At 37.9% G+C, this 24,883-nt stretch overlaps 1 protein-coding gene across 3 annotated transcripts in view; it reads right to left on the reverse strand.

Annotated features, from left to right (window-relative positions):
- The window catches only part of BLTP3B (bridge-like lipid transfer protein family member 3B), a 112,765-nt gene that overhangs the window by 36,030 nt on the left and 51,852 nt on the right, over nucleotides 1-24,883 (reverse strand). For all 3 annotated transcript variants that reach the window (XR_013401280.1, XM_001088354.5, XM_015152555.3), the window contains 6 exons: nucleotides 24,062-24,232; nucleotides 17,396-17,576; nucleotides 14,742-14,825; nucleotides 12,963-13,145; nucleotides 11,498-11,616; nucleotides 1,049-1,190 (listed from right to left, as the gene is read on the reverse strand). Coding sequence is in view for 2 of the 3 variants with exons in the window: in XM_001088354.5 (XP_001088354.2) it covers nucleotides 1,049-1,190; nucleotides 11,498-11,616; nucleotides 12,963-13,145; nucleotides 14,742-14,825; nucleotides 17,396-17,576; nucleotides 24,062-24,232 (880 nt within the window). In the remaining variant the exon portion in view is untranslated. The remainder of the gene's footprint in view (nucleotides 1-1,048; nucleotides 1,191-11,497; nucleotides 11,617-12,962; nucleotides 13,146-14,741; nucleotides 14,826-17,395; nucleotides 17,577-24,061; nucleotides 24,233-24,883) is intronic.

The following is a 24,883-nucleotide window of genomic DNA, read 5'->3' on the forward strand; positions in this document are numbered from 1 at the left end:
ACAAATATACAATCATTTTAATGTTAGAAAGCCAAAGAAGCTTCTAAAAATAAAAACTCATGTAATTCAATATTTCTGAAAACTGTAAATGCCAAAAGTTGCCCAAAGTCCAAAGTATACATGTGGGCATTTTAAAACAGTCAAAAAAAAAAAAAAAAAAAATCTCTACAGCTAAAAGGACTTCAGTTACTTCTTCAATAATATATAAATGAAGTTATATAGCTGAAATATAAATGGAGTTTTACAAATGACTTTATTCTACAAATAACCTAACTTTCACTGATTCTTTAATTTAACAAATAGCTATTAAGCACAAAGTAAGTTGAATATCTGGAATAAAATGAATCATAAATACCAGATGTGCTGGACATGGTGGCTCACGCCTGTAATTCCAGCACTTTGGGAGTCCAAAGTGGACAGATTACTTGAGGTCAGGAGTTCAAGACCAGCCTGGCCAACATGGTGAAACTCTGTCTCTAGTAAAAACACAGAAAAAATTAGCTGGGCCTGGTGCTGCATGCCTGTAATCCCAGCTACTCAGGAGGCTGAGGCACGAGAATTGCTTGAACCCGGGAGGCCAAGGCTGTAGTGAGCCAAGATTGTGCCACTGCACTCCAGCTTGAGCGACAGAGCAAGACTCCATATCGGGGAAAAAAAAAATGAAAAAACCTCATGATTCCTGCCATCAAGGATTCTACAAGCTAGGGAGGGAAAAGGATACATGAACAAACAATAACAACATCTAAAACTGTTAGACTAGACTTATGTACGATACACAATAAGAATAAAGAACAATAGGGGCTGGGCATAGTGGCTCACACCTGTAATCCCAATACTTTGGGAGGCCAAGGCAGGAGTATGGCTTGAGCCCAGGAGTTTGAGACCAGCCTGGGTAACATAGTGAGATGCTCTCTCTCAAAAAAGGAATAATATAATAAATAAGGAACAATAACAGTTTTATTTTTCATATTTATAAAACTCAAAAATATTAACAAGAAAAAAACATCTTCTCAAATAATGGACAAATAATAATAAAAAACTCTCTTACTTGGAAAATCCTTTCCATCTGGATAGTAATATTCTGTGAATTCTATATAGACAGCTGACATTTCTTGTGGAAGATATAGGGATTTTTTATTGCAGCAAATCATGCTTTTGGGGGAAGAACGACATTGTTCCGCTGTAGAGACCTGAAAAGATAAATAAGTTTACTGAAATCACACTGAATAAAAACCTTTCCAAATAATTTATGCAAGCAACCCAGACAGTACTTTTAAAACTACTTACAAAACTTTGCTAACGGTTAATTTCCAGTGTAAACTTTATTATATATTTAACTTCACATGGAATTATTTTTAAACACCCATCAACTATTCAGAAAACTCTATAATCTTTTTGGATCCTTATCAATCACAAAATCAACATTGTACAATATTCCTTATAAACTTATTATTGTGAGCCTTAAAACAACAGATAGAAAAATAATGATAATGATATTCTATCAGATAATATAGATAAGTAAATGGCAGTCAGGACATAGATCCAAGTCCTCAAATCCAGAATGCTTCCCTGTACGCTGTTTAAAATAATTCTTTACCATAATTTCTCCATTACCATGAAAAATAATAGAGTTATATATAGTTTCAGCTTGAGATAATAAAAATTATGGGGACGAATAATGGTACTGGTTACACAATGTGAATGTACTTAACGCCAATTATTATAAAACATATAGATATAGACATAGCCTTTTTTGTGTGTGTGTGTAAAGATGGGGTTTCACCATGTTGGCCAGGCTGGTCTCAAACTCCTGACCTCAAGCAATCCACCCACCTCAGTCTCCCAAAGTGCTGGGATTACAGCAGTGAGCCACTGCACCTGGCCAATATCATTAGGTTGGTGCAAAAGTAATTGCAGTTTTGCCATTACTTTCAATGGCAAATACCTAAATATGTGTGTGTGTGTGTGTGTATAAAATTATTATTGTAAATTCAGTTATACCTTACCACAATAAAAAATTAATTTAAAAATAATAGCTATAAACACTTCTGTCAAATAGTTTGATCGCTCAAATTCATTTTCCAAAAAGACTATGTTTTATACACAAATCAATAAATGTGATTCACCACATACAGAACTAAAAACAAAAACCATACGATTATCTCAACAGGCAAAGAAAATGCTTTTGATAAAATCCAACGTCCTTCACAATAAAAACCCTCAACAAACTACGAATCAAAGAAACATATCTCAAAACAGTAAGAGTAATCTATGACAAACTCACAGCTAACATCATTCTGAAGGGGCAAAAGCTGAAAGCATTTCCCTTAAGGAATGGAACAAGACAAGGATGCCCCCTCTCACCACCCCTATTCAAAATAGTACTGGAAGTTCTAGCTAGAGCAATCAGGCAAGAGAAAGAAAGAAAAGGCATCCAAATACAAAGAGAAGTCAAATTATCTCTCTTTACTGACAATATGATTCTGTACCTAGAAAATGCTAAACTCCATGAAGACTCCCAGGACTGATAAGCAACTTCAATAAAGCTTCAGGACACAAAATCAATGTAAGTATTTACACATACCAATAACATTCAAGCTGAAAGCCAAACAACAACAACAACAACAAAAATCCTAGGAATATATCTAACCAAAAGGTAAAAGATCTCTACAAGAACTGGCCAGGCATGATGACTCACACCTGTAATCCCAGCACTGTAAGAGGCTGAGACTGGCAGATTACTTGAGGCCAGGAGTTCAAGACCAGCCTTGCCAACATGGCGAAACCCCATCCCTACCCAAAATACTAAAATCAGCTGGGCATGGTGGCACACGCCTGTAATGCCGGCTAGTAGGGAGGCTGAGGCATAAAAATCACTTGAACTCGGGAGACGGAGGTTGTAGTGAGCTGAGATCGCACCACTGTATTCCAGCCTAGGCAACAGAAGAAGACTCTGCTTCAAAAAAAAAAAAAAAAAAAAAAAAAAAAGACCATACTGCTGAAAACAATCTACAGATTCAATGTCATTCCTATCAAACTACAAACATCATTTTGTACAAAATTAGAAAAAAAATTTAAAATATTTAAAAATTCATATGGAAGCCAAAAAAGAGCCTGAACAGCCAAAGCAACTCTAAGAAAAAAGAACAAACCTGGAGACATTACATTAACTATACTATAAGGAACCAAAATGGCATGGTACTGATACAAAAACAGAGACACAGATCAATGGAACAGAATAGAGAACCCAGAAATAAAACTGCACACCTATAACTATCTGATCTTTGACAAATTGGACAATAATAAGCAATGGGGAAAGGACACCCTATTCAATGAATGGTGCTAGGATGACTGGCTACTCATATTTAGAAGAATGAAACTGGACCCCTACACCTTCTACTATATACAAAAATTAACTCAAGAGAGATCAAATATTTAAATATAAGAGGTCAAACTATAAAAGTCCTAGAAGAAAAGCTAGGAAATACCATTCTGGACACAGGCTTTAGCAAAGAATTTATGGCTAAGACCTCAATGGCGATCACAACAAAAACAAAAATAGTCAAGTGAGACCTCATTAGAGAGCTTCTATACAGCAAAATAAACTATCAACAGAGTCAACAGACATCCTACAGAATGGGAGAAAATATTCACAAATTATTCATCTGACTAAGGTCTAATATCCAGAATCTATAAGGAACTTGAACAAAAGTCAACAAGCAAAAACCAAACACCATTAAAAAGTGGGCAAAGGACATGAACACACACTTCTGAAAAGACGTATGTACAATCAACAAGCATACGAAACAATGCTCAACATACCAATCATCACTAATCATCAGACAAATGTAAATCAAAACCACAGTGAGATACCATCTCAGATACATCAGCCAGAATACCTATTATTAAAAAGTCAAAATACAGATGCTGGTGAGGCTGCAGTACTGCATGTTCTGACTTATAAGTGAGAGCTAAATGTTGGGTACACATGGAGACAAAAAAGGAAACAACAGACAGTGGACACCAAAAGGAGGAAGGGAGGAAGGGGAATAAGGGCTGAAAACCTACCTGTTGGGTACTATGCTGACCACCTGGATGATGGGATCAATCACACCCTGAACTTCAGCATCACGCAATATAAAAATATAACAAACCTGCACGTGTACCCTGAGTTTACAATAAAAGTTGAAATTTTTTTTTAAAACTATTAGTTTTAAGGCTCTAGTTACATTTTTTTCACCCCCCAAAACCAGCTAATTACATCAAAAATTTTTATATTAATATTCACAAAGTTCAACCAATAAAGTTTTATCAGTTTATTTGTATTAATTTAGTAGACCCAGGGATGTATGTTCTTTTTTCCATTCATCATTTAATAGATGTATATATGTCTCACATGAAGTAGAATAATTTTTCAATGGTTTACTTATATAAACTGCCTAACCAATCTTTTTTTTTTTTTGAGATACAATCTCACTCTGTCATCCAGACTGGAGTGCAGTGACACAATCTCGGCCCACCGCAACTTCTGCCTCCTGGATTGAAGCAATTCTCGTGCCTCAGCCTCCTGAGTAGCTGGGACTACAGGCGTGTACCATCACTCCCAGCTAATTTTTGTATTTTTACTAGAGAGGGGGTTTTGCTATGTCGGCCAGGCTGGTCTCCAACTCTGCCCGCTTTGGCCTCCCAAATGGCTGGGATTACAGGCATGAGCCAACGCGCCCAAATTGATTAATCAATCATTTTAATTTGTATAGTCTTTACAAATTCAAGTCAGTTCCTTATAGTATCTAATTAAAAAGCTTTTCTCTGCATATATGGAAACAAATTCTTTTCAATTCAAAGTGTCAACTTATTTTAACAACAGCTTCTTTTTTCCTTTAGTAGTTAAAAACCTATTCAAATTGGGACAAACATACTATCTTATGTTCTTCTACTTATTTTTATTTTGTGTTTAGTGTGGTTGTGTATATACATATGTGGGGTTTCTTACTGTATTTCACTTGCAACCATGTGGGATTATAAGTGATTCCTCTTTCTCATTTCCACATAAATTTATTTAAATCCTAAAATTTACAGTCTTTTAAAAAGCTGAAGTATATGGTCATGCACCATATAATGACATTTCTGCCAATGACAGGCCACTTATAAGATGCGGATCCCATAAGATTATAACAGAACTTTTATACTGCATTTTTACTGTATATTATTTTTTTTTTTTTTTGAGATGGAGTCTCCCACTGTCACCCAGGCTGGAGTGCAATGGTGCGGTCTCGGCTCACTGCAAGCTCCACCTCCCGGGTTCACGCCATTCTCTTGCCTCAGCCTCCCGAGTAGCTGGGACTACAGGTGCCCACCACCACGCCCGGCTAATTTTTTGTATTTTTAGTAGACATGGGGTTTCACCACCGTATTAGCCAGGATGGTCTCGATCTCCCGACCTCATGATCCGCCCGCCTAGGCCTCCCAAAGTGTTCGGATTACAGGCGTGAGCCACCGCACCTGGCCTTTACTGTATATTTTCTATGTTTGGTAAGGTTTAAATATACAAATACCATTGTGTTATAACTGCTACAGTATTCAATACAGTAACATGATATACAGCCTAGGAGGAATAGGATATACTATATAGCCTAGGAGTGTAAGTAGGCTACATACCATCTAAGCACAGTTTATGATGTTAAGCAACACATGATTGTATATCAAATGTAAAGAAAATAGTAACTGCACAATGAGAAAATAACTGTTAAATCAGAGTTTCTAAACATTGGCACTTCTGACATTTTAAGTTAGATAATTCTTCATTGTGGGGAACTGATCAGCACATTGTAGGATATTTGGCAGCATCACTGGTCTTTATTCACTAGAGGTCAGCAGCATGTCCAGTTGTGACAAACAAAACTATCTTCAGATATTGCCAAATGCCAGAGGGGAATCATTGAGTTAAATAAAATCTTTTCACATAAAACTAAGTCTCAAAGCCATAGACGTATCAAAATTAACCAGAACAATTTATAAATGATAAAACAAATCTAGAAATCTTTTATTTTTTAAGAATAGGTCATATATTCTTATCGTGTTGGTCTCAAACATCTCAATTAGACCATGTTAGGTGATTATAAGCTGAGTAAGATTGTTAGTATAAATAGGACAGAGTTCTTTTTTTTTTTTTTTTTTTTTTTTTTGAGACGGAGTCTCGCTCTGTCGCCCAGGCTGGAGTGCAGTGGCCAGATCTCAGCTCACTGCAAGCTCCGCCTCCCGGGTTCACGCCATTCTCCTGCCTCAGCCTCCCGAGTAGCTGGGACCACAGGCGCCGCCACCTCGCCCGGCTAATTTTTTGTGTTTTTAGTAGAGACGGGGTTTCGCCGTGTTAGCCAGGATGGTCTCGATCTCCTGACCTCGTGATCCGCCCGTCTCGGCCTCCCAAAGTGCTGGGATTACAGGCTTGAGCCACCGCGCCCGGCCAGGACAGAGTTCTTAGCTATAGAATTATATTCACAGTATAGCCAACACAGTATATACAGTATACTGTAGTTCTGTAAAGCAAAAAAGGCATTTTAGATCCTTCCGCAGAGACTATTGTATAATAACGAAATTGGTATCCCTCTGATCCTGCTCCTGGGAAGCAACTAGGAACTGGAATTTCCTACCTATGGCGGGCCCCTGATAGTTTGGATACTGTCCCCTCTAAATCTCATGTTCAATTGTAATCCCCAGTACTAGAGGTAGAGCCTGGTGGGAGGTGTTTGAGTCATGGGGGCAGATACCTCATGGCGTGGTGATGTGCTCACAATAGTGAGTTAGCATGAAGTCTAGTTGATTAAAAATATGTGGCACCTCTCAGTGCCACTCTCTCTCTGTCTTGCTCCTGCTCTTGACATGTGACGTGCCTGCTCCTGCTTTACCTTCCACCAGGTGTAAAAGTTCCCTGAGGCCTCCTCCCCAGAAGCTGAGCAGATGCCCACATCATGCTTCCAATACAGCCTGCAGAACCATAAGTCAATTAAGCTTCTTTTCTTTATAAATTATCCAGTCTCAGGTACTTCTTTATAACAACACAAGAACAGCCTAACACAGCCCCTGACACCACAGCTGATAGTTTATAATAAAACGATGCAGGGTGGAGCTGGCCATACTTGATAGCCTAGTTGCATTTACAGGGTGGGAGCTTTGGGTAATCTGATTACTAATTCACCTAGAGATTGAGTAAAACCTCATGAGCAATACTTCATGCATATTGTTAAATATCCATCCATCCACATATTTACACATCTATGCATAGGGTTCCACATTCTTAGAAAGCTAACAAGTCCTGAGGAAAAGTTTCACATTTCAAGTGCTCCAAGACTCTGTCTTATTATTATTACATCAGTGTACTGTGGAGGTGATACGGTTTGGCTGTGTCCCCACCCAAATCTCATGATTGTAACTCCCACAGTTCCCACATGTTGTGTGAGGAACCTGGTGGGAGGTGACTCAATTATGGGGGCGAGTCTTTCCTGCACTGTTCTTGTGGTAGTGAATGAGTCTCACAAGATCTGATGGTTTTAAAAATGGGAGTTTCCCTGCACAAGCTCTCTCTTTGCCTGCTGCCATCCACATAAGACATGACTTGCTCCTCCTTGCTTTCCGTCACCATGGTTGTGAGACTTCCCCAGCCATGTGGAACTGTAAGTCTATTAAACTTTTTTCCTGTATAAATTGCCCAGTCTTGGGTATGTCTTTATCAGCAGTGCGAAAACGGACTAATACAGCAAATTGGTACTAGTAGAGTGAGGCACTGCTGAAAAGATACCTGAATGTGGAAGTGACTTTGGAACTGGATAACAGGCAGAGGGTGGAACAGTTTGGAGGGGTCAGATGACAAGACAATATGGGAAAGTTTGGAACTTCCTAGAGACTTGTTGAATGGCTTTGACAAAAATGCTGAAAGTGATATGAACAGTAAGGTCCAGGCTGAGGTGGTCTCAGATGGAGATGAGGAACTTGTTCGGAACTGGAAGAAAGGTGACTCTTGTTATGTTTTAGCAAAGAGACTGGCAGCATTTTGCCCCTGCCCTAGAGATTTGTGGAACTCTGAACTTGAGAGAGATGATTTAGGATATCTGGTGGAAGAAATTTCTAAGCAGCAACGCATTCTAGGGTGACTTGGGTGCTCTTAAAGGCATTTAGTTTTATAAGGGAAGGAGAGTATAAAAGTTCAAAAAATTTGCAGCCTGACAATGGTATAGAAAACCCCATTTTCTGAGGAAGAATTCAAGCCAGCTATAGAAATTTGCATAAGAGCCTAATGTCAACCCCAAGACAATGGGGAAAATGTCTCCAGGGCATGTCAGAGGTCTTCATGGCAGCCCCTTCCATTACAGACCCAGAGGCCTAGAAGGAAAAAGTGGTTTTGTGGGCCAGGCCCAGGCTCCCTGTGCTGTGTGCAGCCTAGGGATTTGGTGCCCTGCATCCCAGCTGCTCCAGCCATGGCTGAAAGGGGCCAAAACAAAGCTTGGGCCGTTGCTTCAGAGGGTACAAGTCCCAAGCGTTGGCAGCTTCCACATGGTGCTGAGCCTGCTGGTGCACAGAAGTCAAGAATTGGGGTTTGGGAACCTCCACCTAGATTTCAGTGGATGTATGGAAATGCCTGGATGCCCAGGCAGAAGTGTGCTGCAAGGGTAGGGCCCTCATGGAGAACCTCTGCAAGGGCAGTGTGGAAGGGAAATGTGGGGTCAAAGCCCAAGTCCCCACTGGGGTACCTACCACCTAGTGGAGCTGTGAGAAGAGGGCCATCATCCTCCTGACCCCAGAAGGGTAGATCCACTGACAGCCTGCACCGTGTGCCTGGAAAAGGTGCCAACAGACACTCAATACCAGCCCGTGAAAGCAGCCAAGAGGAAGGCTGTACCCTGCAAAGTCACAGGGGCAGAACTGCCCAAGACCATGGAACCCACCTCTTAAAATCAGCATGACATGCATGTGAGACATGGAGTCAAAGGAAATCATTTTGGAGCTTTCAGATTTGACTGTCCTGCTGGATTTTGGACTTGCATGGATCCTGTAGCCCCTCTGCTTGGCCAACTTCTCTCATTTGGAATGGTTGTATTTACCCAATGCCTTGTACCCCTATCGTATCTAGGAAGTAACTAAATTGCTTTGATTTTATAGGCTCATAGGCAGAAGGGACTTGTCTTGTCTCAGATGGGACACTGGACTGTGGACTTCTGAGTTAATGGTGAAATGAGTTAAAACTCTGGGGGACAGTTAAGAATGCATGATTGGTTTAGAAATGTGAGGACATAAGATTTGGGAGGGGCCAGGGTAGAATGATATGGTTTGGCTGTGTCCCCACTCAAATTTCACCTTGAATTGTAACTCCCACTATTCCAACATGTTGTAAGATGAAGCAGGTGGCAGGCGATTGAATTATGGGGGTAGGTCTTTCCTGCGCTGTTCTTGTGGTAGTGAATGAGTCTCACAAGATCTGATGGTTTTAAAAATGGGAGTTTCCCTGCACAAGCTCTCTCTTTGCCTGCTGCCATCCATGTAAGATGTGATTTGCTCCTCCTTGCCTGCTGCCATGATTGTGAGGCTTCCCCAGCCATGTGGAACTGTATGTCCAGTAAACCTCTTTCTTTTGTAAATTGCCCAGTCTTGGGTATGTCTTTATCAGAAGCATGAAAACGGACTAATACAGAGGAGAAAAAAAGACTCTGCCTTACGCTTCTCTTCCTATGGCTGGTTCTAATTTGTAAAATGTGACTACAATGGATATGACTTTAATATATTTCAGTGGTTCTGTGAGTCTTTCTAGTGAATTATTGAACCAGAGGGTAGTTTTTGGAAACTCCCAAAGTTGTAGTTGGTGTCTGCAGCCTTTGTTTTTGTTCTTCCAATTTTTGCTTTAGGTTCTTGGGGTACATGTGCAGATTTGTTATACGGATAAACTCTGTGTCATTGGGGTTTGGTGTATACATAATTTCACAACCCAAGTAGTCAGCATAGTACCCGTTAAGTAGTTTTTCAATCCTCACCCTCCCCTGACCCTCCACCCTCAAGACCCCATGTCTACTGTTTCCCTCTTTGTGTCCATGTACACTCAATGTGTAGCTCCCACTTAAAAGTGGGGATATGCAATATTTGGTTTTCTTTTCCTGCATTAATCCACTTGGGATAATGGCCTCCAGCTGCATCCATGTTGCTACAAAGAACGTGACTGCATTTTTTCATGGCTGCATAGTATTCTGCAGTGTATATGTACCACAGTTTCTTTACCCACTGCACTGAGGATGGGCATCTAGGTTGATTCTATGTCTTTGCTATTGTGAATAGTGCTGCCATGAACATATAACTGCACGTATCTTTGGTAGAAAAATTTATATTCCTCTGGGTATATACCCAGTAATGTGATTGCTGGGTCAACTGGTAGTTCTTTTTTAAATTCTTTGAGAAAACTCCAAACTGCTTTCCACAATAGCTGAACTATTTTACCTTCCCACCAATAGTGAATAAGCATTCCCTTTTCTCCACAACCTCACCAACATCTATTTTTTGTGACTTTTTAAGTTATTAAAAAGTCATTCTGAGTGGTGTGAGATGGTATCTCACTGTGGCTTTGATTTGCATTTCTCAGCTGATTAGTGATGTTGAGCATTGTTTCATATGCTTGTTGGCTACACATATGTCTTCTTTTCAGAAGTGTGTGTTCATGTCCTTTGCCCACTTTTTAATGATGTTTGGTTTTTGCTTGTCGATTCAATTTCCTCATAGGTTCTGGATATTAGACTTTTGTCAGATGAAAAATTTGTGAATATTTTCTCCCATTCTGTAGGATGTCTGTTGACTCTGTTGATAGTTTATTTTGCTGTATAGAAACTCTTTAATGAGGTCTCACTTGTCTGTTTTTGTTTTTGTTTTTGTTGTAATTACTTTTGAAGTCTTCCTCATGAGATCTTGGCCGAGGCCAATGTCTAGAATTCTACTTCCTCAGTTGTCTTCTAGGGTTTCTGTAGTGCTGGGCTTTACATTTAAGTCTTTCATTTCATCTTGAGTTAATTTTTGTGCGTGGTGAAAGGACAGGGTCTAATTTCAGTCTTCTGCATATGGCCAGCCAGTTATCCCAGCAACATTATTAAATAGGAAATCATTTCCCCACTGCTTGTTATTGTCGACTTTGTCGAAGACCAGATGCTTGTAGGTGTGCAACTTTATTTCTAGGTTCTCTAATCTGTTCCATTGGTCTATGCATCCATGTGTTTTTGTATGAGAACATGCTGTTTTGTGTTGGAAGCATTTAGGCAAACTTAAGGGCTGTGCCTATAAAGTTAGTTTGGCTAACTCTGAGTAACCATATGATCAGAAATTAATAAACTGATATTTTCTATGCCATCTAATATGGCCATTTCATAAACCTTGTAAAGATGCTTTAAATAAAATGATAGAATTTATTTGAGTTGCTAAGATGAGATACTAAAGTGTTTATGAGAAGATTTAACTGTAAAAGAAAACATACCTGGTATATATTGAAATCTGCAAGTCTAACCACAACAGAACTAGACATTAGCTTAGCTTTTGATTGTTGAGATAATACTGAAGGTGTTCTGCATGTCCCTTTCAGAGGGTAGTCCTTCTCTGTTGGAAACAAAAACACCATTCAATTTGTTGCAAAATTATTTTTAAAAGTCACTCTTTTATTATTAAGGCAGGTACTAGAAATTCATGTGAATACTAACTTCTCAAACAAGATAATATTTGTGGACATACTTTATAAATTACAAAGTAATACAAGATATAAGTTATTGTGATTATTATTCTTTTAAGAAGAATCACACATGTCACATTTAAGTTACTCTTCTACAGAAACTTTGGAATGGGATTCTTGTTAAAAATGAGACATTTATATAGAAGGAGAAAGGGGAGGGGATGGGGGAGGGGAGGGCAGGGACAGACAACGGGTAATTAGTGAATACAAAGGTACACCTAGATAGGAGAAGTAAATTCTAGCATTTATAGGGTGACTATAATTAATAATAATGTATTTTTTCAAATAGCTAGTAAGAGCAGATTTCGAATGTTCCCAACATAAAGAAATAATGTCTGACGTGATGAATATGCTAATTACTCTGCTTTTAGTGTTACACATTTGTATACATGTATCAAAATATCACACTTCAATCCTTACTGGGCCAGAAAAAAAAAAAAAAAAAAGTAGTAGTATCACACTGTACCTCATAAATACATACAATTATGTGTTGACTAAAAAAAAAAAGAGAGAAATCTTCTAGAAAAATTCTACCTGGGTGTGACTATTATTGGCTGTATTAATTTTAAAAGTGCTTTGGTCCACAAGCCTATGTTGGTCTGAGCGAAAGATGCAGGGGTTTAGAATTAATTAAAAATACTTGGCTTAGGACAGGCACAGTGGCTCATGCCTGTAATCCCAGCACTTTGGGAGGCTGAGGCGGGTGGATTACTTGAGGTCAGGAGTTTGAGACCACTCTGGCTAACACAGTGAAACCCTGGCTCTACTAAAAATCCAAAAATTAGCTGGGTATGGTGGCATGTGCCTGTAATCCCAGATACTTGGGAGGCTGAGGCAGGACAATCGCTTGAACCCAGGAGGCGGAGGTTGCAGTGAGCCGAGATCGCACCACTGCACTTCAGCCTGGGAGACAAAGTGAAACCCTGTCTCAGAGACAAAAAAAAAAAAAAAAAAAAAAATACTTGGCTGGGCATGGTGGCTGACACTTGTAATCCCAGCACTTTGGGGAGGGCCAAGGTGGGAGGATCGCTTGAGGCCAGGAGTTTGAGACTACCCTAGGCAACATAGCAAGACCCCATCTCTACATTAAAAAGAAAAACAAAAAAAATAAAACTTGTTTACAGGAAATATTATGATCTCTCTCTCACACACACACACACAAGCACAAACACCCTTAATATTAGGGGAATGCCATATGTTATTATAGGTAAAATACCTGTTTGTGTGTGCTGGGGAGAGGCATGTGTTGGGGATTTAGGAGGTGAACCTACATTATGATCCTTCACAGCCTGTTTAAGCATTTCAACGTTGCACTCAAATTCATGCAGTAACTCGTTGGCCCATCCATTTTTTGTTTTGGTTGCATCACTAAAATACATCCAATGATTACAGCTATCTCCTGTAAAATGAATAACAGGTATTTCATTGAAAAATGTACAATTTTCATCTATTACACTATAGTAATGCTTCCAATGAGATATAGTCATTTATTCAAGAAAGACTTTGATATCTGAAAAATGTACAGCCTTCACCTACATGTTATTCTGAAATATGAGTAAAACATTTGAAACAGAGGGAAAGAATATCAAAAGCAAATCATCTGGAGGAGTCTCTATCTAGTACCCATTCCTAGTAGAAAATCACTAAGATTCAATTTAAAGCCATAGGACTCATCACCCTTCACTGGATGCTGAATTACCTGGTAAACCTCCATTAAACTAATCCCAGAAAGTATTATCAAAGAAATAAAATCCTTTCATCAAAGATTTGTTATAAAGTTAACTAACAAAAACCTAAACCACAAAAATAATAGGATGATAATGATTAAAACATTTAAGAAACCAATAAAACTTCTCAAGATGTACTCAGCCATAGTTAGTTTTTGGAAGAAAAATATAAAATCAGAATTATCAGGTTTCTCTGTAGCAATTAAGAAAAATGCACATCAAAGGATTAAGACAATAAAATCAGGCCAGGTGCAGTGGCTCACACCTGTAATCCCAGCACTTTGCGAGGCCGAGGTGGGAGGTAGAGGCTGTAGTGAGCAGTGATCACACCACTGCACTCATGAGGCCTTGGATCAAAAAAAACAAGAAAATCTACTCTATGAATGTTTTATATCTCTTCAAAATAAATATCTAGTTAAAAATTTTATGAATTTGTAAGTTAATTTATGAGTCAAGAGGATAGTATATAAGACAAAAATCCTTCAAAAGATAATTATTATATTGAATGTTGGCAATGAAAACTTAAAATGAAAAAAAAAATTGTAAACCTTTAAATTTAATCAGGTACCAACATAGAAATGACAAACATTGGTAAAAAATGTGTAAACAGAAATGTGTGAACAGAAAAACTTAACCATTTTTTAAATGTCCTAGAAAACTATGATCTCTAGTTTGGTTTTTCTCACTTGTGTGAATGCTAAATACTAACAAAAGGCAAAAATGGGTATAAGGTCAAATTAATTTGGTCACAATAATCATATTTTTTTTCTTTTCATTATTTGGGAGACAGAATCTACCAATACTAGACCGTTAAGAGCCTATGAAATCTGGAATCTTATAATTTAGCTAAACGTACTCTTATTCTTAGCTTCATACTCTTTTCATTCTTAGCGTCATACTCTTTTCTAATTTTTAAATATATAAATCATTTAAAAATTTAAAACATTAATAACTTGTTTTTGTCACAACTAACAAAATAGCACAAATACATGTCCTCTGTACCCCGATTTTTTAAGTTTTAAATTGGTTATTTGGAAAACTGTCAATTTCTAAAAATTATGATTTCTAAAAATCTACATAAATCTCAATATACACTGTATGACTATATTCTCTGGCAATTCTACTTTCTTAGTAAAATACTGCCAGGAGAAAAATACCAATCTCTTCATCTCATTTCTTGTTAACAAATAAAAACAAAACTAAACTAAATAAATGACCTATATAATTTGAAAGCAACACATATCTTTTAAAGAAGCTATTATACACACCTGCTTTATGATAAGGATAATAATCTATAGTTAGCTGTGTAAAAGAGAGTTGCATTGCCCCTCCAGTAATACGTCTGTTTGACTCTGGGATAAAAAAGAGGAAAAAAAATATTAAGTAAATTATCAGAAAGATTTAATTTACCACAAAAAAATTTTAGCGTACTTGGAGTCCAAGTAGTAATAACTATCTCTCTTTTATGACAGCACATTAAGGATTTTAGGAAATATAATTCAATCCGATGAGTATTTACTGAATCCCCCTAATTCATAAGGCACTAGGATAAAAGGTAAGAATATAATAGCAAAATCCCTGCCCTGGTAGAGTTCAGAGATGATACTAGCAGAACTTTTGTATTGACGAGGCCTCCCCTTATGTCAGGCATTGTTTTAAATACTTTAGGTATACTTACTCATTTGGTTTTCATAACAACCCCATTTGATAGGTACAATCATTATTATCCCCATCTTCCAGATAAGGAAACTGAGGCACAAAGAGGCCAAGGACATACAGCTAGTTAAGTGCAAAGCTTGGATTTAAACCCAGGAAATGTTAAACACTATACCATATCATCCTATCTCTTATTGAAAAGGAAATTAAGGCCGGGCGTGGTGGCTCACGCCTGTAATCCCAGCACTTTGGGAGGCCAAGGCGGGTGAATCACAGGTTCGAGACCAGCCTGGCCAACATAGTGAAACCCCCATCTCTACTAAAAATACAAAAATCAGCCGGGCATGGTGGCACGCCCCTGTAGTCCCAGCTACTTGGGAGACTGAGGCAGGAGAATCGCTTGAACCCGGGAGGCAGAGGTTGCAGTGAGTTGAGATCGAGCCACTGCACTCCAGTCTGGGCAACAGAGTGAGACCCCATCTCAAAAAAAAAGAGAAAGAAAAGGAAATTAAAAAGTCTGTTAGGTTAGGTAAGTTGTCCAAAGTCACGCAGCTACAGTCAGATCAAAAGTAGATTACAAATCGGTGTAACGTGAACATAAATATCAAATTTTAAAACAAAATGGGCAAATCAATCAGAAGAAAGAAAAATACAAACTGAAACATAGCTATGTATACACTCCCTATATTAATTTATAAAATCCATTTTATCTCAACTAGTAGAATTTCCAGCACAGGTCTACAATCCCTTATGTAAAACCTTTGGAAAGCCAAATGTTTCATAATTCAAATTTCATGACACTAATATGATATGGTATATACAGGATATACCATGCAACACCTGCAGCAGGTTCTGAGGCAGCACTAATAAAAACAGCAAAACATAAATATTTATAAGAAGTAGGCAAAGAATAAAAAAACAATATATTGGTGTAAGTCAGGTTTTGCCACCAAATTAGTTTTTCACAAACATAACATTTCAGAGCCTTTTGGATTTCAGAATAGTAGTGATTACAGACCTGTACTATTAAGGAGATATTTTGGTGGAAAGGTTTTCCTCCTAAATAAAATCATTCAATTTATTCTATGAGGGAATAGTGAGGAATATAAGGCCTTAGAAAACACTTTCTCCATTCTCATTATTATTACTTAATCTAGACCACCTCATTTTCTTAGTTTGGTTTGTTCTAACTTTTCTGGATTTTCCTTTCAAATCTCTAAAGTAAAAGATGCCAACTACAAGTCAAATGACACAATGGTGGTCAGAAGAAAAGATAACAAATCCCTCCACAAACCCCAAATCTTCCTCACCTTTGCCCCTCCAACCTTTTAGGTTGGAACCTTTTAGGCTACCTTGTCTAATGAAGGCAGGGTAACTTCTACTGCTAAGTATCCAGGGTCTCAATATTCACTTTCTCAGCTTAAAAACACATGGCAACAGTTTTCATAGATATAGATCCTGATTCAGATCTGAGGCGCAGAGATCAGATAACTCTATTGTTTAAAGGTCTTCAGCTTGATTGTAATGCTCACAAAAGTTTGAGAATTATAGTCCTTAGGTAGGCCTATAAGGTAGGTCTGTTGAACTCACCCCCATGCTTCTGGGCTAGGGATACTCTCCAGCAGAGAAACAAAAATGCCCAGCACCTAGATTACAAAACTACGTATTTTCAGAGTGGCAACGGGCAGCTTCCTGATTACCCTGTTATGTCTACTAAATAAGGAAAAATAACAGGGACAAAAACTAAAAGAAAATTCCTAACTGGAATTTTGCTTCCTAATCACATTATGGAAGGATGGGAGGAGAGGTGGTCATAAAATATGTCAAACAGCCGCACAGTTGTGCTTCTATTCAAAATAGGCAGAAAAACTACAATGCTGAAACACATCTAAAAATAATTATGAATTAAGTATGGACTAAAATTTAATTTGGAGACAATATCAACATTATGAAAAAGTTAATTCAAAGGCAAGTCTAATATTTCATTATCCTCCTAGAGGATCATCTATTCAGTCTTTGATTTTTTTAAAGCTAATTTTATTGTTAGCATTGATAGCTAACAAATAATTAAGCTTAAGTACTAAGCAAAATAAAATTTCATACCAATATATGCTTCTAATTGTGCCTTTCATCTATATATTCATATGAACACAATTGTGACAAATTATCTTACAGGACATCCTACACAAGAGATTTAATAAACAATTCAGTTTTGTAGTCAATTCTAGAAAAACCAAAATAGTTTGGAATAAGCAAATTATTTTACCTTTTTCTTTAGCATGAATGTCATCACATATGTGTAGATCTAGATGAGAAATCACTAAATGATGGGAGGTTTCTTTAACATCAAAGTCATTGAATAGTTTTACAATTGCATCATTTACATCAGGAGCATTTGAAGTTTGTGTTGTCTTCACTTGCTGGGCAGATGCGACTACTGTAGAGCTCTAAAAAGATTCGAAACTGCCTTATCACTGCCAATTTAAATACTATAAATTTCACACACAAAAAAATCTAAATATTTTCAGTTGAAAAGTCATGAAAAATAACCATAATACATTTTTCATCAATAATATATTTTCCCTAAAATATTTTCTGAATAACCTAAAAATAAAACTAAAATTTAAAAACTGTAAAACTAGGCTCACGCCCGTAATCACAACACTTTGCGAGGCCGAGGCGGGCAAATCATCTGAGGTCAGGAATTCGAGACCAGCCTCGCTAACATGCTGAAACCCTATTTCTACTAAAAATACAAAAAATTAGCCGGGCATGGTGCCACATGCCTGTAATCCCACCTACTTGGGAGGCTGAGGCAGGATAATCGCTTGAACCCAGGAGGCGGTGGTTGCAGTGAGCCGAGATTGCGCCACTGCACTCCAGCCTGGGCAACAGGGCGAGACTCCATCTCCAAAAAAAAAAAAAAAAAAACTGTAAAACTATACACAAATCAAATACGAATCCAATATGTCTCAGTAAATATCTGAAGTTATATTTAACATATTTATAGCCGTTTAGAAAATGTAGTTAACTCTTAAAGGCAGTTTGAGTATTACTAGTTATATATATTAAAAAGAAAACAAATGTGGGCCCTGTATACACTGCTATATATCTGATATGGTTTGGTTCTGTGTCCCCACCCAAATCTCATCTTGAATGGTAGTCCCACAATTCCCACATGTTGTGGGAGATAATTCAATCACGGGGGCAGTTTCTCCCATACTGTTCTCGTAGTAGTAAGTCAGTCTCACGAGATCTGAAGGTTTTATCAGGAGTTTCCGCTTTTGCAGCTTCCTCATTCTTTCTTTGATTGCTGCCATCCCTGTAAAATGGGACTTGATCCTCCTTGTCTTTCACCATGATTATGAGGCTGCCCTAGCCACATGGAACTGCAAGTCCAATTAAACCTCTTTCTTTTGTAAATTGCCCTGTCTCAGTTATGTCTTTATCAGCAGTCTGAAAAGAGACTAATTGGATAGCCCGTAGCACATCTTTGTAGAAGTCCATGTGATATTATTTAGTACTCTAAGTGCTCTGGTGCCTCTCCTAAAATAATGTGGTATGTCCTTTCAACTTGAATAACTAAAGAAGCCAGAAAGGAGACAGGATTTATAAATAGGCTGTGAGTTCAAATATTTTTCTCCCTAAAGAAAAATACTATAGAACACTGTTGACATATAAAAATATATATGAACCTCTAATAGCCTAAAATGATTTTGTATACATAACTATAATGTAAGATTATCTGACATATGAGCCACAAAACTGTACATGAATTTTTATAATTATGATAAAGGAGACCAAATTGTCCACTTTAAAAATTAACAATGTTCAAATTTAGAACAAGTTATTAATGGAAGATAGTTAAAGAAAATCAAAGTATACGTATTTTGTATGTATATATATTTACATATATTACATCTATGAAGAACTATGATCATACTGTAAAAGAACTGCAAAGTATACTTAGTAAATGAGAATCTCTTCATGCAAATGATTGCAGCCCACAGTAAGTAAACAGAAAGGTGAAATATAGCTGTAAAACGTTAAATACTATAGACTCCAGAAAACTTTTTATGAATTAATTGTTAAACTGATGTCAAACTGAATTAATTGTTAAACTGCTATTCCCATTTTCAAAGCTATAACAAGACTGTATTTATGTCTATGATGGTGCTATTTAAAATACTCTCTAGTACTTCTTTCATTATGTTTTCTCTCTTCATCAAGATAAATACTGACAAAAATAAAAATATAAACATTAATCTCCCTACAAACCTTTTTCTTAATACTATGGTAAAAGTCAGGTTTTCAGGTGTTATTTCTGGAAGAAAAAAAAATAGCCACTATAAGCTCTCTGCCTCATGAATAATCCTTTTTTTTTTGAGGCAAAGTCTCACTCTATTACCCAGGCTGGAGTATAATGGCATGATCTCGGCTCAATGCAACGTCTGCCTGCCGGGTTCAAGCGATTCTCCTGTCTCAGCCTCCCAAGTAGCTGGGATTACAAGCGTGCACCATCACGCCCTGCTTTTTTTTTTTTTTGAGACAGAATCTTACTCTGTCGCCCAGGCTGGAGTGTAGTGGCACGATCGTGGCTCACTGCAACCTCTGCGTCCCAGTTCAAGAGATTCTCCTGCCTCGGCCTCTCAAGTAGCTGGGACTACAGACGCCTGCTACCACGCCTGGCTAATTTTTGTATTTTTTTAGTAGAGACGGGGTTTCACCACGTTGGCCAGGCTGGTCTCGAACTCCTGACCTTCAGATCCGCCCACCTTGGCTTCCCAAAGTGCTGGGATTACAGGCGTGAGCCACAGTTCCTGGCCCCTAATTTTGTATTTCGTTTTTTGTTGTTGTTGTTTTTTTTTTTGAGATGGAGTCTCGCTCTGTCACCCAGACTGGAGTGCACTGGTGCAATCTGGGCTCGCTGCAAGCTCCGCCTCCCGCGTTCACACCTTTCTCCTGCCTCAGCCTGCCAAGTAGCTGGGAGTATAGGCACCCACTACCACGCCCAGCTAATTTTTTTGTTTTTAGTTAGAGACAGGGTTTCACCGTGATAGCCAGGATGGTCTTGATCTGACCTCAGGTGATCCACCCGCCTCGGCCTCCCAAAGTGCAGGGATTACAGGCGTGAGCCACAGCGCCCGGCCAAATCTTGTTTTTTTTTTTTTTCAGATGGAGTCAAGACTCCCCAGGACAGAGTGCAGTCGCGCAATCTCAGCTCACTGCAACAACCTCCGCCTCCCAGGTTCAAGCGATTATCCTGCCTCAGCCTCCTGAGTAGCTGGGATCCCACCAACATGCCTGGCTAATTTTTGTATTTTTAGTACAGGCGGGGTTTTACCATGTTGGCCAGGCTGGTCCTAAATTTCTGACCTCAAAAGATCCGCCCGCCTCAGTCTCCCAAAGGGCTGGGATTACACTGCACCTAGCCCCTATTAATAATGTTAACAACTCTTAATTTTCAAAATAGTCTTCTTTCTCTTCTAGAGAAGAATAAAATGAAGCTAAGCAAATACTTATAATAGAAAACAACTGCCTAGTTGTAAAGATGAGCAAAGAAACACTGTTTAACTAACTCACTTTCTGACACGCTGTCTTGGGACCTGAAATAATCAGATTAGGACATTCTGTGTGATATCTGAAGTAGTGACATGATAACTACTACCCAAGAAAGCAATTCTATGGTAACGGTTAAGTATATCCACTATAAAATACTATGGAGCAACAAAACATAATAGCTTCAAAGACTAAAGATATGGAAGAAACTCGCATATGCCCACTAACTACAACTAGGAAAAAGTACATATGCTGGGGCAAAAAGCTGTAAGAAAATACCTCAAAATGGTAGCACAGGTTTTATTAGCATAGTGAGATTACAGAATTTTGTCCATGTATCTAGTTTTCCAATCCATATTCCATTTTATATAAACATATCCACATATAAGAGCTAGATAGTAATATCAACATTCAATCTATCAGTCTTTAACTACGACCACCATCTCTGTTAATCACAACCTAAGCTACCAAAATCTTCCTTGCAAGCCTTAACAGAATAGTATTTATGTCTATGATGGTAATATTGTAAAATACTCTCCTATACTTCTTTCCTCATACTTTTTCAGATTCAAAATGACTTTTCTTACCCTCACCTCCCTTAATCAAACCTACTTCCTTCTTCTGCCTTTACTTATTGGCTAATGGTACTACCAACTATCATTCTAAAGTTCTCAACTTTTCTCTCTTCCTTATCCTCAACTTACTTAAAAACTTTCACTGGCTCCCAAATGCCCACAGGAAAATGTCCAAATTCTTCAATACATTATACAACATGTTTCATTCACTGCAAACTTTTGTTTCAACTCAGGCTACCAGTCCAAGAAAACTATTGGAGCCCAGTGGTTTGCCAAATGTTTAAAATCAGGTCCCCCAGAGAATTCTGCAGATACCTCATGGATAATTTATTGGTAGAATAATACAGAGTTCACCTTCACTTCTATATCTGTTTATTTGTTTTTATGACTACAGGCTCTAGAAAACCTCGTTCACATAGATAGATTGGAAGGAAAGCAGTTTTGTTTTAGCCATGTGACTTGATTCTTTCAATGCCTTTGAGTTACCTGCCAGGATTCACAAAGTGATCTACTATAAAAAATTATTTTAATAATCTCTAATGGCTGACAATTATTTGATCTTCCTACACATGTGTTGAAAACAACTAAAAATCACCTGGTTTGTTCCTTTGTCATTACAGCCATTAATTTCCAACATGAATAGCAATATTTCAAATTGCCACTCTATCTTGTTTCCCAGAGGGGTTTTTACAAACCCTTTCTGTTCAAATCCTAGTAAGACTGAGGATGAATAATAATGTCTTTCATTTATAAAGTAGGATTAGAGTCATTATGGAAAGGGAAAACCAGTCTGACATCTTAATGCAACCATATTCTCTGGCAGATCAAGTTTAAGAAAGAATATACATCAAGGTGGAATGTGTGGAACTCAATTTCTTTAAAATATAAAACTTGGAAAACTGTAATATATCCTGAGGCATTTGAACCTCACTCCTAAAAACACTACTCTAGTAACACCAGATTTCTTATCTTTATCAGAAAATATCATGTTCTTTAAAAGTACGATATTTCTGCAGATTCTATTGTGTCTTCTGAAATACCTTTTCCCCATGTCTGCCTGTGAACTGCTACTCATTTCTAAGACATAATTCATTAACCTCTTTGTGAAACCTTTCCACACCCTGCAAGCAATAAATTAAAACCTCTCTGTGTTTCTGTAGTCCCTGCACAGAACCCTTTCCCTTACTTCTTCATGCTAACATTTATGTTGAACACAATGATTTGGGGATTTGTTTGTTTGTTTTTTTTTTTTTTTGGAAACAGATCTCACTCTGTTACGCAGGCTGAAGTGCAGTGTTGCAATGGCTTGACCTCTTGGGTTCAAATAATCCTCCTGCCTCAGTCTCCCAAGTAGCTAAGGACTGTAGGTACCACCACCACACTTGGGTGATTTTTAAATTTTTGTAGAGATGGGACTCAATATATTGCCCAGGCTGGTCTTGAATTACTGGTCTCAAGTAAACCTCCTGCCTCAGCCTCCCAAAGTGCTGGGATTACAGACATGAGCCCCTGTCTCCCACCTACAAAGATCTGTTTCATATTTAACTCACTCTTCTACTCTAGGTCCTTCAGGCCAGGGTCAGATGATATTCATTTTTACATCATAGTGTCTACCCCTGCACCTCAGGACATAGTAGGCAGGTAATAGATAATGCCAATGTGATATTCATTGAAAGCCTAGGCCGGGTGTGGTGGCTCACACCTGTAATCCCAGCACTTTGGGAGGTCGAGATGGGCAGATCACTTGAGACCAGGAGTTCGGGACCAGCATAGTCAACACAATGAAAGCCCGTCTCTAACAAAATTACAGAACAAATTAGCTGGGAGAGGTGGCACTTGACCCGTAGTCCCAGCTATGTGGGGGGCTGAGGCACAAAAATCACTTGAACCTGAGAGGCGGAGGTTGCAGTGAGCTGAGATTGTGCCACTGAACTCCCGGCTGAGCTAAAGAGAGACTCTGTCTCAAAAAAACAAAGAAAGCCTAAATGTATGCCATTCCCATGTACAAAGCTGGATCACCAACAAGCTATATATCTGAGATATATAATACTGTTTCCAAGGAAAGAGCTTCATAGGTGTATAATTTTATAATATCTAGTTAAGTTTTTACTAGAGGTAGATATAAAAATTCATTTATACTTTGCCTAAAATTATTAAAAATATTATCCATTATAATCATCATTGTCTCTTCTATGAAGACCTTGATGTACTGGTACTCAGAACTTACTACTGGGAAAGACTAGAAAAACTTTTCCTCTCCATACCAACTAATAATGCTCCATACAAACTAATAATCACTTTTAAGAAGGTGATAAATAGCTCATTATGCTTGTCCCTGTTCTTGCCCCAGCCAGACAACTCCAACAGAAGTTTTGTGTTCAATTTTAGCAATTCCTTACAGCTTTGATTCTCTGCACAATTAACTCTCACATGTCCTCTCTTGCCTATAATTACCCAGGATTTTCCTCATTTGCTTTTACTTTAGTAGTTCTAAAACTGTATTCTTTTAACTTCCTAAACAGAGGTATTAAAACATCAAATACTTTTATGTCATCATTAACTTTAGTGCCTAATACAGAGCTCTAAACAAAATAATCACTAACAGATACAAATACATTTAATATGTTTTCATATAGCTACTACTTATATAAAATTACATAGAAGATATCTAGATAAAGAAGATTCTTGTACTCAAAGCCTCACAATCTGTTTCTTAAAGAAAATACCAACAAATCCTTCTAATTTTTAAACTACTTTCATGTAAAGTAAGTATTTTTCCTGTTAATTTTACAGCATACCTGTGTAGGTTCAGGAGCCATACTCTTCCTTTGTTCTGTTGATTTTTCTATTGCTTCACTAAGAGACTTTGCATATTGTACCATAGCTTTCAACTGGGAATCAGTTAAAACCCATAATAAGTCATCCAATATTAGAACTAACTTCGTTGCTATGACATTGCAGTCCTTTAACTGTAGGGGGGAAAAAATGTTTTATAAAATTAAGCCAAGATATAAACCTTGTAATACATTTGTATTCAAAAAATGTTTTCAAAACCTTTTTGAATAGAATTAAATATGGATTCTTCCTTCATACAAGAAGTATTTACTGGCCGGGCATGGTGGCTCATGCCTGTAATCTCAGCACTTTGGGAGGCCAAGGCAGGTGGATCACCTGAGGTCAGGAGGTCGAGACCAGCCTGGCCAACATGGTGGAAACCTGTCGCTACTAAAAATACAAAAATCAGCCAGGTGTGGTGGTGGACACCTGTGTAATCCCAGCTACTTGGGAGGTGGAGGCAGAATTGCTTGAGCCCAGGAGGCAGAGGTTACAGTGAGTGGAGACAATGCCATTGCACTCCAGCCTGGGTGACAGAGGGAAACTCTGTCTCCAAAGAAAAAAAAAAAAGGTAGTATTTACTGAGTTCCTATAATATGAAAGGAATATCTCCTACTACTAGAGAAGCAGTGGTAACAAAAGACAGACAAATCCTTGTACAAATTATATAGCACTTATATAACTTAATTTTGCATTTATAGCTGATAAATTATATAATTACTTGTATTCAAAGACTCAATAGAAGAAATGAAATTATAAGACAGTAAATGTTCAACAAATATTTG

Source organism: Macaca mulatta, chromosome 11 (assembly GCF_049350105.2).
Source record: "Macaca mulatta isolate MMU2019108-1 chromosome 11, T2T-MMU8v2.0, whole genome shotgun sequence".
Taxonomy (NCBI): domain Eukaryota; kingdom Metazoa; phylum Chordata; class Mammalia; order Primates; family Cercopithecidae; genus Macaca; species Macaca mulatta.